The sequence below is a fragment of the Aplidium turbinatum genome, chromosome 4 (assembly GCF_918807975.1).
Source record: "Aplidium turbinatum chromosome 4, kaAplTurb1.1, whole genome shotgun sequence".
Lineage (NCBI taxonomy): Eukaryota > Metazoa > Chordata > Ascidiacea > Aplousobranchia > Polyclinidae > Aplidium > Aplidium turbinatum.
Window position 1 is genome coordinate 26461947 of NC_137475.1, and position 14877 is coordinate 26476823.

The window sequence follows — 14877 nt, forward strand, 5'->3', positions numbered from 1 at the left end:
AACCGAAGGGCTTCATTCCCTGTAAGTTTATTGAATGATGCAACAATTCAGAATCTGTTGAAACGTTAAAAAAGCATTGAAACAAAGAAAAGGGCAAAACAAATTAATTGGATTAGCAGTAAACTTTGGACTTTTTCGTTGAATAGCTTTGTAATCTCTCAAAATGTCGCTTTGAAAATTAAGTATAAAATACTTTAAAGAATAGTAAAAAGATATGATTTCAGGTTTGCACAAGTTATGATATTTTGTGTTTTTCATAGCCATTTCAATTAAATTCTGACACTTCTTCATCTGGCATTAAAACGTTTGTTCATTTTCAGCGCAAGTACAAGGAGGAATATATGGGTGATAGAGACTTATTATATTATCCTGTGCACATCACACCTGGCTATGAAACCGCGGTGAAGTCAAGTGAAATGCAAAGTGATGTGAGTGACGTCATAAAGTGAACAACTAATTGCAATAGTCGTGGTATCGCTAAAAGTCTGTATTTCGTACGTAGTAACAATAGCATTTATATAACGCCACATTTCACAGTGCAAACTATGGCCACGGACGGTGTACATGATAGTGGTGATAAAATGACTCATTCACTCATAACAAGCTAGTTTTGAATTTGTCTGAATTTTCATATGTACAAATAAGACAATAATTCCAGCAGCTAGCGACAACAAGTGGGAAGCTGCGGTTGCCGTATTGTATCTTACATAAAATCGTATATTTTTAAACTTGCACAATTTACATTCGGTTGAAAATTATACAAATCTTGTCTTGAGTTAATAATAATTTTTATAAATCTTTATGTTTCGACTGAATGCAAAACTGCACTGCACGATCCGCATGATTATGATTGACTTTAATGTCGAAAATGATAACACCTTCGTTTCAATATTGTTTACCATTGTTGTTTTATGATTTCATTTTCTATTTTAAAAGTTCAAGATTTCAGAGGTTTTTTGATTTTGCAGGCGAATTACAAAAAGAAAGATGCTGAAGATATTGGAAAGAACAAATATAAATACACTGAGACGGATTTGTATGACACTCATAAAGACATGGATAAACTGCATGACGTGCGTTATAGGCTTCTACATAAGCATTTCACTGGTTTTGAAACTAAATTCGAAATTGACTATTTTGTTTGCAAAATGAAACGTTTACCTTTGCTTGATCAAACCTTTATGGAGAATGCTCATTGTTTTCGCACATGCCACCAAAACGGTATACACATTGTATTAACCTGGTAATAATGACAGAGTATTGCAACAGATTTCAATGATGTTTCGCATTCCTTGTGAGATTGTGTTAGATTGACACAACGACTGAACTACGATGGGTGGTTTTGTTTCAGCCTGTCTATCGAGAGTACATCAGAGAATACAAGCCGTTGGAAATAACTCCAGAGATGGAAGTTTCTAACTTGGTCAAGTCGATTCTCAGCAACAAACAATACACGAAAGCTGCTAAGAAACGAATGGACGTTTATAATATCGACTTGCAAGATCAGAAACTGTCTCAAGCTATTCGCGCTTCAGTGGTAAGTTGAAACGGTGTCATCTGTTCGCCAAGATGCAATGTATGAGTGGTCACCACAGCGAGTCCTCGTAAAATCCAACGTATGCCTTTGGTTAACTGGAATTGATGGAAATCTTTTGCATATTTTCATTTTTCAAACGAGATGAAGTTACGAAACATGTCAATGACGAATTTGTTGTCTTGACAATGATTTTCCAGCAGTGTCTTCATGCTGACGTGTGCTTACAAGCTGCTTTACCACTGGCTTGTTTCTAACACTTATGTGACATGGCCGACGAATTATATATTCCAAGAAACTTACATAATGTTGTATTTCATGCTTTCCAATGGACATATGATGGCTTTTTAATTTGGGATAACAATTTTCAGTTATCTTCTGAACCACTTTATAAAATGAAGTATAAGGACGAAATGCTAGGGAAAGCACCAAATGATGTCACCATATCTCATCCTGAGCACGAGCATGCAAGAAAAGTATCAGAAATGATTAGTAAGGTGAGTATGTTGGAAGAACCAGCAATTGGCTTACATGAAATGGCTTGCTTTGAATCATTTGGTAAAGATGTTTTTCATGAGTGAAATAATTAATGAAATGAGTACGGATAGATGGTTTTGAAGGTTTCGTTTTGTTTTATTATACCATAAGTCTGATGACTGTTTGGACCAAGATGGACTATACAAAATCACAATGTCACTTTATCTAAAGACGTAACCAGCTTATGCTTCCAACTGTTTCAAGTTCGATGAAGATTATTTGAAATATTTTGAATTTCACTTCAATTGATTTTTAGTGACAATATGATAAAAAAGCACAAAACATACCAAATTAATTCACATTCTCAATGAAACTCTGTGTTTTTCTCTTCGCATTCAGCCAAATTACGTGAAAGAAGGGGAAGAGTTATTACCTCACCATCATCTACCAGTGGATGCTCCAGAATTTATCAGAGCTAAAGAATCGACAAAGATTGCTAGCGATGTATGTTTCACTTTGAAATCAATTGAATATTTTATCACATTTCATTATTTGAAATATTGATTAGAATATACTGTGTGATAGCAAACCGATAAAAGATGGGTGACTTGTTTCTCCCAATCGAACATCTCTGACTTGGTCTAAATGAAATGTTATTCTTTTTCAAATCATTAATTTGCTGTTTTTAATTTCCCAAAATAAATGAATAGACCTAGCTTATTATTGTACATTTCAGATCGATTACCAGAAGCAGAAAAGAGACGTTATTGATGCCTATCGTGGATTCCAAACAATGGATAGCAGAGATCATCCAATTGTACAACAAGGAATTAAATCCGCGGCATTAACATCCAACGTTAGTTTTAAGTTATGAGTCATACCATGTTCTCTTTAATGATTTTGACATGAAAGCATCTACTTGTTTTATCAGATTCCTTACAAAGAAGATTGGGAAAGCGACAAGCAAAACGTTTACTATCCTGTTCATATCACTCCCGGTTATGAAGCAACGACTGACGTCAAGAAAGCAACAAACGACGTATGTGTTTTGTAAGCAAGGCAGTGGTGCTAAATTTGCTTCAAAATTATATTAGATGAAGCGTTCTTGAGAAGTTGTATTGAAGCACTTTCAGGCGTAGCTAGATATTTAAGCTATTTAACACAGTTTAACTTTGATGTTTTTGTCATAACTTATATTTTTCAAGGTTTCCTACAAAGAAAAGTATGAAAAAGAAAAGGACAAAAATCGTTTTGACATCAGAGCTACAGGAGGTTATAAAGTTGCACAAGAGACTGACAAAGTATCTTCGGATGTAAGACATTCAAAATTAGTTTGGTATATATGGAGTACGCATACACCTGTTGCACCGGCTAGGCCTGTACTTGTATCGTTTTATGCGTAAGCTTTAAATTTTAAAGAAACTATTTTTGCCGAGAATAAGTTGAGAAAACATCTCTAGTTGTAAAATCTTTGTGTCGCTTTTCATTTACTTAGCGTTTGTGCTAAGCACTTGTTCACATATCATTATAGAAAGCTTACAGAGAAGATGGAAAGAAAATGCTGGAAACCGATTTCTCTTCTATACCTCAAACGCAAGAGATGGTTATAGCTGACCAATTGAAGCCACTGAAACCTTCAATTTATCAACAAATAGCCAAAAATTTGATGCACAAATACCATCTCGATATCGAATTACCAGTAAGTTTAATTATGGGTTTCATGTCGTTATGTAGAAAAAGGACCTTCTGCAAAAGAGTGACACATAATGTAGTTTTGTTAAGAAGCATTTTGATTTAAAAATATAAATGCTTTCAGGAAATCACTCACGCGGTGATGGTCAATGACTTACTTTCAAGAAACAATTATCTTCGTGATTACAACGAGAATTTGAAAGGAGCTGCACCAGCAGATCTTGCCAACTCTTATCCTGAACATGATCATGCAAAGAATGTTTCCAAAATGTCGAGCAAGGTACAAAGCACCACTTGTGCATCTTGTCCTTCCGCTTAATTTGTTTGCCCGAATGAGGTGTCGAAGATTTGTGGTTTTCTAATTATTTGCGAATTCTCCGATCATTGGACATGTCTTGAGTATTTGCATGTATACGTAACTTGCGATGTCTCGATTTGTGTTACAGTTTCGATTTCTCGCCGTCTTGATGTGTAAACATGGAGCGTTGAATACATGCTTGAAAAACATTTTGATTCACTTACTATGATCTCGATTAAATGAACAATGTTTGTTCAGTTTTTGAATTATTACTATTTTTCAAATAGATCGAATATGTGAAGAAAGATGAACCTGCTCGTCACAAGTACACACTTACACCTGATACGCCTGAACTTAAACAAGCAAAGCAATCTACCAATAATGCCAGTGATGTAAGTTACCCCTTACAATATTTTAAGTCAATTTTCCACTATGCTATATTGTGGACATTCTGCATTGATATTAACAGTTCTAAACCAATATCGTGCGATAAAAGTAGCAATGAAAACACTAACGATGTTTTGCGTTATGATTTTGATTGTGTTGTCTTGTTACTATTTTATCAGGTCCAGTACCAGAAACAAAAAAGAAATGTTATTGATGCTTATCGTGGATTCCAAACAATGGATAGTAAAGATCATCCGGTGGTACAACAAGGGATTAAAGCATCGGATTTAGTTTCTGACGTGAGTTCGATTTAAAATTGTAGTAGAAATCGTCTAATTGACCAATTCACTTAAATCGTCACATTTTGAAGGCCCAGCAAAAGTCCTAACTTTGAGTTCATTTCGGTTTGTCTCATGGTCACCTCCTCTTTATATCTTTAACAAGGTAATTTGCTGAGCGAAATAACTTTGCTGTTTCAAATATATCGAAAATTTAGCAGGATATAATGCCAAGAGAGCTCTCAAATCAAAGCCAACTTGGAGTAATAATTGGGAGTTGTTAGCTTTTGCGTTGATTGTTTGCATTAAGGTTTAGTTCGCCTAATTGGTCACTTATTTCTGACCCCATTTGACGTGACAAATCGTGAGTATTCTGATCCATATGTTTGAATAATAATAATAGTTGCAAGTAGTGCTATAGTTGACTTGAAAAGTATAATAGTTGCATTTAGTGAATTAATTCGTTTTTTTTCTGAAAAGATAAAGTACAGGGAGGAATACATGGGCGACAGAGACTTATTATATTATCCTGTGCACATCACACCTGGCTATGAAACCGCGGTGAAGTCAAGTGAAATGCAAAGTGATGTGAGTGACGTCATAAAGTGAACAACTAACTGCAATAGTCGTGGTATCGCTAAAAGTCTGTATTTCGTACGTAGTAACAATAGCATTTATATAACGCCACATTTCACAGTGCAAACTATGGCCACGGACGGTGTACATGATAGTGGTGATAAAATGACTCATTCACTCATAACAAGCTAGTTTTGAATTTGTACAAATAAGACAATAATTCCAGCAACTAGCGGCAACAAGTGGAAAGCTGCGGTTGCCGTATTGTATCTTACATAAAATCGTATATTTTTAAACTTGCACAATTTACATTCGGTTGAAAATTATACAAATCTTGTCTTGAGTTAATAATAATTTTTATAAATCTTTATGTTTCGACTGAATGCAAAACTGCACTGCACGATCCGCATGATTATGATTGACTTTAATGTCGAAAATGATAACACCTTCGTTTCAATATTGTTTACCATTGTTGTTTTATGATTTCATTTTCTATTTTAAAAGTTCAAGATTTCAGAGGTTTTTTGATTTTGCAGGCGAATTACAAAAAGAAAGATGCTGAAGATATTGGAAAGAACAAATATAAATACACTGAGACGGATTTGTATGACACTCATAAAGACATGGATAAACTGCATGACGTGCGTTATAGGCTTCTACATAAGCATTTCACTGGTTTTGAAACTAAATTCGAAATTGACTATTTTGTTTGCAAAACAAAACGTTTACCTTTGCTTGATCAAAACTTTATGGAGAATGCTCATTGTTTTCGCACATGCCACCAAAACGGTATACACATTGTATTAACCTGGTAATAATGACAGAGTTTCGCAACAGATTTCAATGATGTTTCGCATTCCTTGTGAGATTGTGTTAGATTGACACAACGACTGAACTACGATGGGTGGTTTTGTTTCAGCCTGTCTATCGAGAGTACATCAGAGAATACAAGCCGTTGGAAATAACTCCAGAGATGGAAGTTTCTAACTTGGTCAAGTCAATTCTCAGCAACAAACAATACACGAAAGCTGCTAAGAAACGAATGGACGTTTATAATATCGACTTGCAAGATCAGAAACTGTCTCAAGCTATTCGCGCTTCAGTGGTAAGTTGAAACGGTGTCACCTGTTCGCCAAGATGCAATGTATGAGTGGTCACCACAACGAGTCCTCGTAAAATCCAACGTATGCCTTTGGTTAACTGGAATTGATGGAAATCTTTTGCATATTTTCATTTTTCAAACGAGATGAAATTACGGAACACGTCAATGACGGATTTGTTGTCTTGACATTGATTTTCCAGCAGTGTCTTCATGCTGACGTGTGCTTACAAGCTGCTTTACCACTGGCTTGTTTCTAACACTTATGTGACATGTCAGATGAATTATATATTCCAAGAAACTTACATAATGTTGTATTTCATGCTTTCCAATGGACATTTGATGGCTTTAATTTGGGATAATAATTTTCAGTTATCTTCTGAACCACTTTATAAAATGAAGTATAAGAACGAAATGCTAGGGAAAGCACCAAATGATGTCACCATATCTCATCCTGAGCACGAGCATGCAAGAAAAGTATCAGAAATGATTAGTAAGGTGAGTATGTTGGAAGAACCAGCAATTGGCTTACATGAAATGGCTTGCTTTGAATCATTTGGTAAAGATGTTTTTCATGAGTGAAATAATTAATGAAATGAGTACGGATAGATGTTTTTGAAGGTTTCGTTTTGTTTTATTATACCATCAGTCTGATGACTGTTTGGACCAACATGGACTATACAAAATCACAATGTCACTTTCTCTAAAGACGTAACCAGCTTATGCTTCCAACTGTTTCAAGTTCGATGGGGATTATTTGAAATAGTTTAAATTTCACTTCAATTGATTTTTGGCGACAATATGATAAAAAAGCACAAAACATACCAAATTAATTCACATTCTCAATGAAACTCTGTGTTTTTCTCTTCGCATACAGCCAAATTACGTGAAAGAAGCGGAAGAGTTATTACCTCACCATCATCTACCAGTGGATGCTCCAGAATTTATCAGAGCTAAAGAATCGACAAAGATTGCTAGCGATGTATGTTTCACTTTGAAATCAATTGAATATTTTATCACATTTCATTATTTGAAACATTGATTAGAATATACTGTGTGATAGCAAACCGATAAAAGATGGGTGACTTGTTTCTCCCAATCGAACATCTCTGACTTGGTCTAAATGAAATGTTATTCTTTTTCAAATCATTAATTTGCTGTTTTTAATTTCCCAAAATAAATGAATAGACCTAGCTTATTATTATACATTTCAGATCGATTACCAGAAGCAGAAAAGAGACGTTATTGATGCCTATCGTGGATTCCAAACAATGGATAGCAGAGATCATCCAATTGTACAACAAGGAATTAAATCCGCGGCATTAACATCCAACGTTAGTTTTAAGTTATGAGTCATACCATGTTCTCTTTAATGATTTTGACATGAAAGCATCTACTTGTTTTATCAGATTCCTTACAAAGAAGATTGGGAAAGCGACAAGCAAAACGTTTACTATCCTGTTCATATCACTCCCGGTTATGAAGCAACGACTGACGTCAAGAAAGCAACAAACGACGTATGTGTTTTGTAAGCAAGGCAGTGGTGCTAAATTTGCTTCAAAATTATATTAGATGAAGCGTTCTTGAGAAGTTGTATTGAAGCACTTTCAGGCGTAGCTAGATATTTAAGCTATTTAACACAGTTTTAACTTTGATGTTTTTGTCATAACTTATATTTTTCAAGGTTTCCTACAAAGAAAAGTATGAAAAAGAAAAGGACAAAAATCGTTTTGACATCAGAGCTACAGGAGGTTATAAAGTTGCACAAGAGACTGACAAAGTATCTTCGGATGTAAGACATTCAAAATTAGTTTGGTATATATGGAGTACGCATACACCTGTTGCACCGGCTAGGCCTGTACTTGTATCGTTTTATGCGTAAGCTTTAAATTTTAAAGAAACTATTTTTGCCGAGAATAAGTTGAGAAAACATCTCTAGTTGTAAAATCTTTGTGTCGCTTTTCATTTACTTAGCGTTTGTGCTAAGCACTTGTTCACATATCATTATAGAAAGCTTACAGAGAAGATGGAAAGAAAATGCTGGAAACCGATTTCTCTTCTATACCTCAAACGCAAGAGATGGTTATAGCTGACCAATTGAAGCCACTGAAACCTTCAATTTATCAACAAATAGCCAAGAATTTGATGCACAAATACCATCTCGATATCGAATTACCAGTAAGTTTAATTATGGGTCATGTCGTTATGTAGAAAAAGGACCTTCTGCAAAAGAGTGACACATAATGTTGTTTTGTTAAGAAGCATTTTGTTTTAAAAATATAATTGCTTTCAGGAAATCACTCACGCGGTGATGGTCAATGACTTACTTTCAAGAAACAATTATCTTCGTGATTACAACGAGAATTTGAAAGGAGCTGCACCAGCAGATCTTGCCAACTCTTATCCTGAACATGATCATGCAAAGAATGTTTCCAAAATGTCGAGCAAGGTACAAAGCACCACTTGTGCATCTTGTCCTTCCGCTTAATTTGTTTGCCCGAATGAGGTGTCGAAGATTTGTGGTTTTCTAATTATTTGCGAATTCTCCGATCATTGGACATGTCTTGAGTATTTGCATGTATACGTAACTTGCGATGTCTCGATTTGTGTTACAGTTTCGATTTCTCGCCGTCTTGATGTGTAAACATGGAGCGTTGAATACATGCTTGAAAAATATTTTGATTCACTTACTATGATCTCGATTAAATGAACAATGTTTGTTCAGTTTTTGAATTATTACTATTTTTCAAATAGATCGAATATGTGAAGAAAGATGAACCTGCTCGTCACAAGTACACACTTACACCTGATACGCCTGAACTTAAACAAGCAAAGCAATCTACCAATAATGCCAGTGATGTAAGTTACCCCTTACAATATTTTAAGTCAATTTTCAACTATGCTATATTGTGGACATTCTGCATTGATATTAACAGTTCTAAACCAATATCGTGCGATAAAAGTAGCAATGAAAACACTAACGATGTTTTGCGTTATGATTTTGATTGTGTTGTCTTGTTACTATTTTATCAGGTCCAGTACCAGAAACAAAAAAGAAATGTTATTGATGCTTATCGTGGATTCCAAACAATGGATAGTAAAGATCATCCGGTGGTACAACAAGGGATTAAAGCATCGGATTTAGTTTCTGACGTGAGTTCGATTTAAAATTGTAGTAGAAATCGTCTAATTGACCAATTCACTTAAATCGTCACATTTTGAAGGCCCAGCAAAAGTCCTAACTTTGAGTTCATTTCGGTTTGTCTCATGGTCACCTCCTCTTTATATCTTTAACAAGGTAATTTGCTGAGCGAAATAACTTTGCTGTTTCAAATATATCGAAAATTTAGCAGGATATAATGCCAAGAGAGCTCTCAAATCAAAGCCAACTTGGAGTAATAATTGGGAGTTGTTAGCTTTTGCGTTGATTGTTTGCATTAAGGTTTAGTTCGCCTAATTGGTCACTTATTTCTGACCCCATTTGACGTGACAAATCGTGAGTATTCTGATCCATATGTTTGAATAATAATAATAGTTGCAAGTAGTGCTATAGTTGACTTGAAAAGTATAATAGTTGCATTTAGTGAATTAATTCGTTTTTTCTCTGAAAAGATAAAGTACAGGGAGGAATACATGGGCGACAGAGACTTATTATATTATCCTGTGCACATCACACCTGGCTATGAAACCGCGGTGAAGTCAAGTGAAATGCAAAGTGATGTGAGTGACGTCATAAAGTGAACAACTAACTGCAATAGTCGTGGTATCGCTAAAAGTCTGTATTTCGTACGTAGTAACAATAGCATTTATATAACGCCACATTTCACAGTGCAAACTATGGCCACGGACGGTGTACATGATAGTGGTGATAAAATGACTCATTCACTCATAACAAGCTAGTTTTGAATTTGTGTGAATTTTCATATGTACAAATAAGACAATAATTCCAGCAACTAGCGGCAACAAGTAGAAAGCTGCGGTTGCCGTATTGTATCTTACATAAAATCGTATATTTTTAAACTTCCACAATTTACATTCGGTTGAAAATTATACAAATCTTGTCTTGCGTTAATAATAATTTTTATAAATCTTTATGTTTCGACTGAATGCAAAACTGCACTGCACGATCCGCATGATTATTATTGACTTTAATGTCGAAAATGATAACACCTTCGTTTCAATATTGTTTACCATTGTTGTTTTATGATTTCATTTTCTATTTTAAAAGTTCAAGATCTCTGAGGTTTTTTGATTTTGCAGGCGAATTACAAAAAGAAAGATGCTGAAGATATTGGAAAGAACAAATATAAATACACTGAGACGGATTTGTATGACACTCATAAAGACATGGATAAACTGCATGACGTGCGTTATAGGCTTCTACATAAGCATTTCACTGGTTTTGAAACTAAATTCGAAATTGACTATTTTGTTTGCAAAATGAAACGTTTACCTTTGCTTGATCAAACCTTTATGGAGAATGCTCATTGTTTTCGCACATGCCACCAAAACGGTATACACATTGTATTAACCTGGTAATAATGACAGAGTTTCGCAACAGATTTCAATGATGTTTCGCATTCCTTGTGAGATTTTTTGAGCTTGACACAACCACTGAACTACGATGGGTGGTTTTGTTTCAGCCTGTCTATCGAGAGTACATCAGAGAATACAAGCCGTTGGAAATAACTCCAGAGATGGAAGTTTCTAACTTGGTCAAGTCGATTCTCAGCAACAAACAATACACGAAAGCTGCTAAGAAACGAATGGACGTTTATAATATCGACTTGCAAGATCAGAAACTGTCTCAAGCTATTCGCGCTTCAGTGGTAAGTTGAAACGGTGTCATCTGTTCGCCAAGATGCAATGTATGAGTGGTCACCACAGCGAGTCTTCGTAAAATCCAACGTATGCCTTTGGTTAACTGGAATTGATGGAAATCTTTTGCATATTTTCATTTTTCAAACGAGATGAAATTACGGAACACGTCAATGACGGATTTGCTGTCTTGACATTGATTTTCCAGCAGTGTCTTCATGCTGACGTGTGCTTACAAGCTGCTTTACCACTGGCTTGTTTCTAACACTTATGTGACATGGCAGACGATCATATTATCCAAGAAACTTACATAATGTTGTATTTCATGCTTTCCAATGGACATATGATGGCTTTTTAATTTGGGATAATAATTTTCAGTTATCTTCTGAACCACTTTATAAAATGAAGTATAAGAACGAAATGCTAGGGAAAGCACCAAATGATGTCACCATATCTCATCCTGAGCACGAGCATGCAAGAAAAGTATCAGAAATGATTAGTAAGGTGAGTAATGAGTATGTTGGAAGAACCAGCAATTGGCTTACATGAAATGGCTTGCTTTGAATCATTTGGTAAAGATGTTTTTCATGAGTGAAATAATTAATAAAATGAGTACGGATAGATGGTTTTGAAGGTTTCGTTTTGTTTTATTATACCATAAGTCTGATGACTGTTTGGACCAAGATGGACTATACAAATTCACAATGTCAATTTATCTAAAGACGTAACCAGCTTTTGTTTCCAACTGTTTCAAGTTCGATGAGGATGATTTGAAATAGTTTAAATTTCACTTCAATTGATTTTTGGTGACAATATGATAAAAAAGCACAAAACATACCAAATTAATTCACATTCTCAATGAAACTCTGTGTTTTTCTCTTCGCATACAGCCAAATTACGTGAAAGAAGCGGAAGAGTTATTACCTCACCATCATCTACCAGTGGATGCTCCAGAATTTATCAGAGCTAAAGAATCGACAAAGATTGCTAGCGATGTATGTTTCACTTTGAAATCAATTGAATATTTTATCACATTTCATTATTTGAAATATTGATTAGAATATACTGTGTGATAGCAAACCGATAAAAGATGGGTGACTTGTTTCTCCCAATCGAACATCTCTGACTTGGTCTAAATGAAATGTTATTCTTTTTCAAATCATTAATTTGATTTTTTTAATTTCCCAAAATAAATGAATAGACCTAGCTTATTATTGTACATTTCAGATCGATTACCAGAAGCAGAAAAGAGACGTTATTGATGCCTATCGTGGATTCCAAACAATGGATAGCAGATATCATCCAATTGTACAACAAGGAATTAAATCCGCGGCATTAACATCCAACGTAAGTTTTAAGTTATGAGTCATACCATGTTCTCTTTAATGATTTTGACATGAAAGCATCTACTTGTTTTATCAGATTCCTTACAAAGAAGATTGGGAAATCGACAAGCAAAACGTTTACTATCCTGTTCATATCACTCCCGGTTATGAAGCAACGACTGACGTCAAGAAAGCAACAAACGACGTATGTGTTTTGTAAGCAAGGCAGTGGTGCTAAATTTGCTTCAAAATTATATTAGATGAGACGTTCTTGAGAAGTTGTATTGAAGCACTTTCAGGCGTAGCTAGATATTTAAGCTATTTAACACAGTTTAACTTTGATGTTTTTGTCATAACTTATATTTTTCAAGGTTTCCTACAAAGAAAAGTATGAAAAAGAAAAGGACAAAAATCGTTTTGACATCAGAGCTACAGGAGGTTATAAAGTTGCACAAGAGACTGACAAAGTATCTTCGGATGTAAGACATTCAAAATTAGTTTGGTATATATGGAGTACGCATACATGTGTATCGTTTTATGCGTAAGCTTTAAATTTTAGAGAAACTATTTTTGCCGAGAATAAGTTGAGAAAACATCTCCAGTTGTAAAATCTTTGTGTCGCTTTTCATTTACTTAGCATTTGTGTTAAGCACTTGTTCACATATCATTATAGAAAGCTTACAGAGAAGATGGAAAGAAAATGCTGGGAACCGATTTCTCTTCTATACCTCAAACGCAAGAGATGGTTATAGCTGCCCAATTGAAGCCACTGAAACCTTCAACTTATCAACAAATAGCCAAGAATTTGATGCACAAATACCATCTCGATATCGAATTACCAGTAAGTTTAGTTATGGGTCATGTCGTTATGTAGAAAAAGGACCTTCTGCAAAAGAGTGACACATAATGTTGTTTTGTTAAGAAGCATTTTGTTTTAAAAATGTAATTGCTTTCAGGAAATCACTCACGCGGTGATGGTCAATGACTTACTTTCAAGAAACAATTATCTTCGTGATTACAACGAGAATTTGAAAGGAGCTGCACCAGCAGATCTTGCCAACTCTTATCCTGAACATGATCATGCAAAGAATGTTTCCAAAATGTCGAGCAAGGTACAAAGCACCACTTGTGCATCTTGTCCTTCCGCTTAATTTGTTTGCCCGAATGAGGTGTCAAAGATTTGTGGTTTTCTAATTATTTGCGAACTCTCAGATCATTGGACATGTCTTGAGTATTTGCATGTATACGTAACTTGCGATGTCTCGATTTGTGTTACAGTTTCGATTTCTCGCCGTCTTGATGTGTAAACATGGAGCGTTGAATACATGCTTGAAAAACATTTTGATTCACTTACTATGATCTCGATTAAATGAACAATGTTTGTTCAGTTTTTGAATTATTACTATTTTTTAAATAGATCGAATATGTGAAGAAAGATGAACCTGCTCGTCACAAGTACACACTTACACCTGATACGCCTGAACTTAAACAAGCAAAGCAATCTACCAATAATGCCAGTGATGTAAGTCACCCCTTACGATATTTTAAGTCAATTTTCCACTATGCTATATTGTGGACATTCTGCATTGATATTAACAGTTCTAAACCAATATCGTGCGATAAAAGTAGCAATGAAAACACTAACGATGTTTTGCGTTATGATTTTGATTGTGTTGTCTTGTTCCTATTTCATCAGGTCCAGTACCAGAAACAAAAAAGAAATGTTATTGATGCTTATCGTGGATTCCAAACAATGGATAGTAAAGATCATCCGGTGGTACAACAAGGGATTAAAGCATCGGATTTAGTTTCTGACGTGAGTTCGATTTAAAATTGCAGTAGAAATCGTCTAATTGACCAATTCGCTTAATTCGTCACATTTTGAAGGCCCAGCAAAAGTCCTAACTTTGAGTTCATTTCGGTTTGTCTGATTGGTCACCTCCTCTTTATATCTTTAACAAGGTAATTTGCTGAGCGAAATAACTTTGCTGTTTCAAATATATCGAAAATTTAGCAGGATATAATGCCAAGAGAGCTCTCAAATCAAAGTCAACTTGGAGTAATAATTGGGAGTTGTTAGCTTTTGCGTTGATTGTTTGCATTAAGGTTTAGTTCGCCTAATTGGTCACTTATTTCTGACCCCATTTGACGTGACGAATCGTGAGTATTCTGATCCATATGTTTGAATAATAATAGTTGCAAGTAGTGCTATAGTTGACTTGAAAAGTATAGTAGTAGCATTTAGTGAATTAATTCGTTTTTTCTCTGAACAGATAAAGTACAAGGAGGAATACATGGGCGACAGAGACTTATTATATTATCCTGTGCACATCACACCAGGCTATGAAACCGCGGTGAAGTCAAGTGAAATGCAAAGTGATGTGAGTGACGTC

At 35.0% G+C, this 14877-nt stretch overlaps 2 protein-coding genes across 2 annotated transcripts in view; both read left to right on the forward strand.

Moving 5' to 3' along the window:
* Positions 1–14877, forward strand: part of LOC145769018 (uncharacterized) — a 155818-nt gene that overhangs the window by 61839 nt on the left and 79102 nt on the right. The window contains exons 104-128 of the mRNA XM_082580617.1: positions 321–428; positions 969–1073; positions 1352–1537; positions 1906–2031; positions 2411–2515; positions 4568–4687; positions 5147–5254; positions 5779–5883; positions 6162–6347; positions 6714–6839; positions 7219–7323; positions 7556–7675; positions 7751–7858; positions 8026–8133; positions 8352–8519; positions 8635–8790; positions 9096–9200; positions 9375–9494; positions 9954–10061; positions 12856–12963; positions 13158–13325; positions 13441–13596; positions 13902–14006; positions 14181–14300; positions 14758–14865. Coding sequence (XP_082436743.1) covers positions 321–428; positions 969–1073; positions 1352–1537; positions 1906–2031; positions 2411–2515; positions 4568–4687; positions 5147–5254; positions 5779–5883; positions 6162–6347; positions 6714–6839; positions 7219–7323; positions 7556–7675; positions 7751–7858; positions 8026–8133; positions 8352–8519; positions 8635–8790; positions 9096–9200; positions 9375–9494; positions 9954–10061; positions 12856–12963; positions 13158–13325; positions 13441–13596; positions 13902–14006; positions 14181–14300; positions 14758–14865 — 3138 coding nt within the window. The remainder of the gene's footprint in view (positions 1–320; positions 429–968; positions 1074–1351; positions 1538–1905; positions 2032–2410; positions 2516–4567; positions 4688–5146; positions 5255–5778; positions 5884–6161; positions 6348–6713; positions 6840–7218; positions 7324–7555; positions 7676–7750; positions 7859–8025; positions 8134–8351; positions 8520–8634; positions 8791–9095; positions 9201–9374; positions 9495–9953; positions 10062–12855; positions 12964–13157; positions 13326–13440; positions 13597–13901; positions 14007–14180; positions 14301–14757; positions 14866–14877) is intronic.
* LOC145768254 (uncharacterized) lies at positions 3236–4476 on the forward strand. Its single transcript, XM_082579736.1, has 5 exons — positions 3236–3283; positions 3543–3710; positions 3828–3983; positions 4289–4393; positions 4471–4476. The coding sequence occupies exons 1-5, from the start codon at positions 3236–3238 to the stop codon at positions 4474–4476; spliced, it is 483 nt and encodes a 160-aa protein (XP_082435862.1).

Coding starts and splice junctions, on each gene's coding strand:
- LOC145768254 (XM_082579736.1), top strand. CDS start 3,236: ATGAAAAAGAAAAGGACAAAAATCGTTTTGACATCAGAGCTACAGGAG. Junction 3,284..3,542: donor TGACATCAGAGCTACAGGAG/GTTATAAAGTTG, acceptor ATATCATTATAG/AAAGCTTACAGAGAAGATGG. Junction 3,711..3,827: donor ATCTCGATATCGAATTACCA/GTAAGTTTAATT, acceptor AAATGCTTTCAG/GAAATCACTCACGCGGTGAT.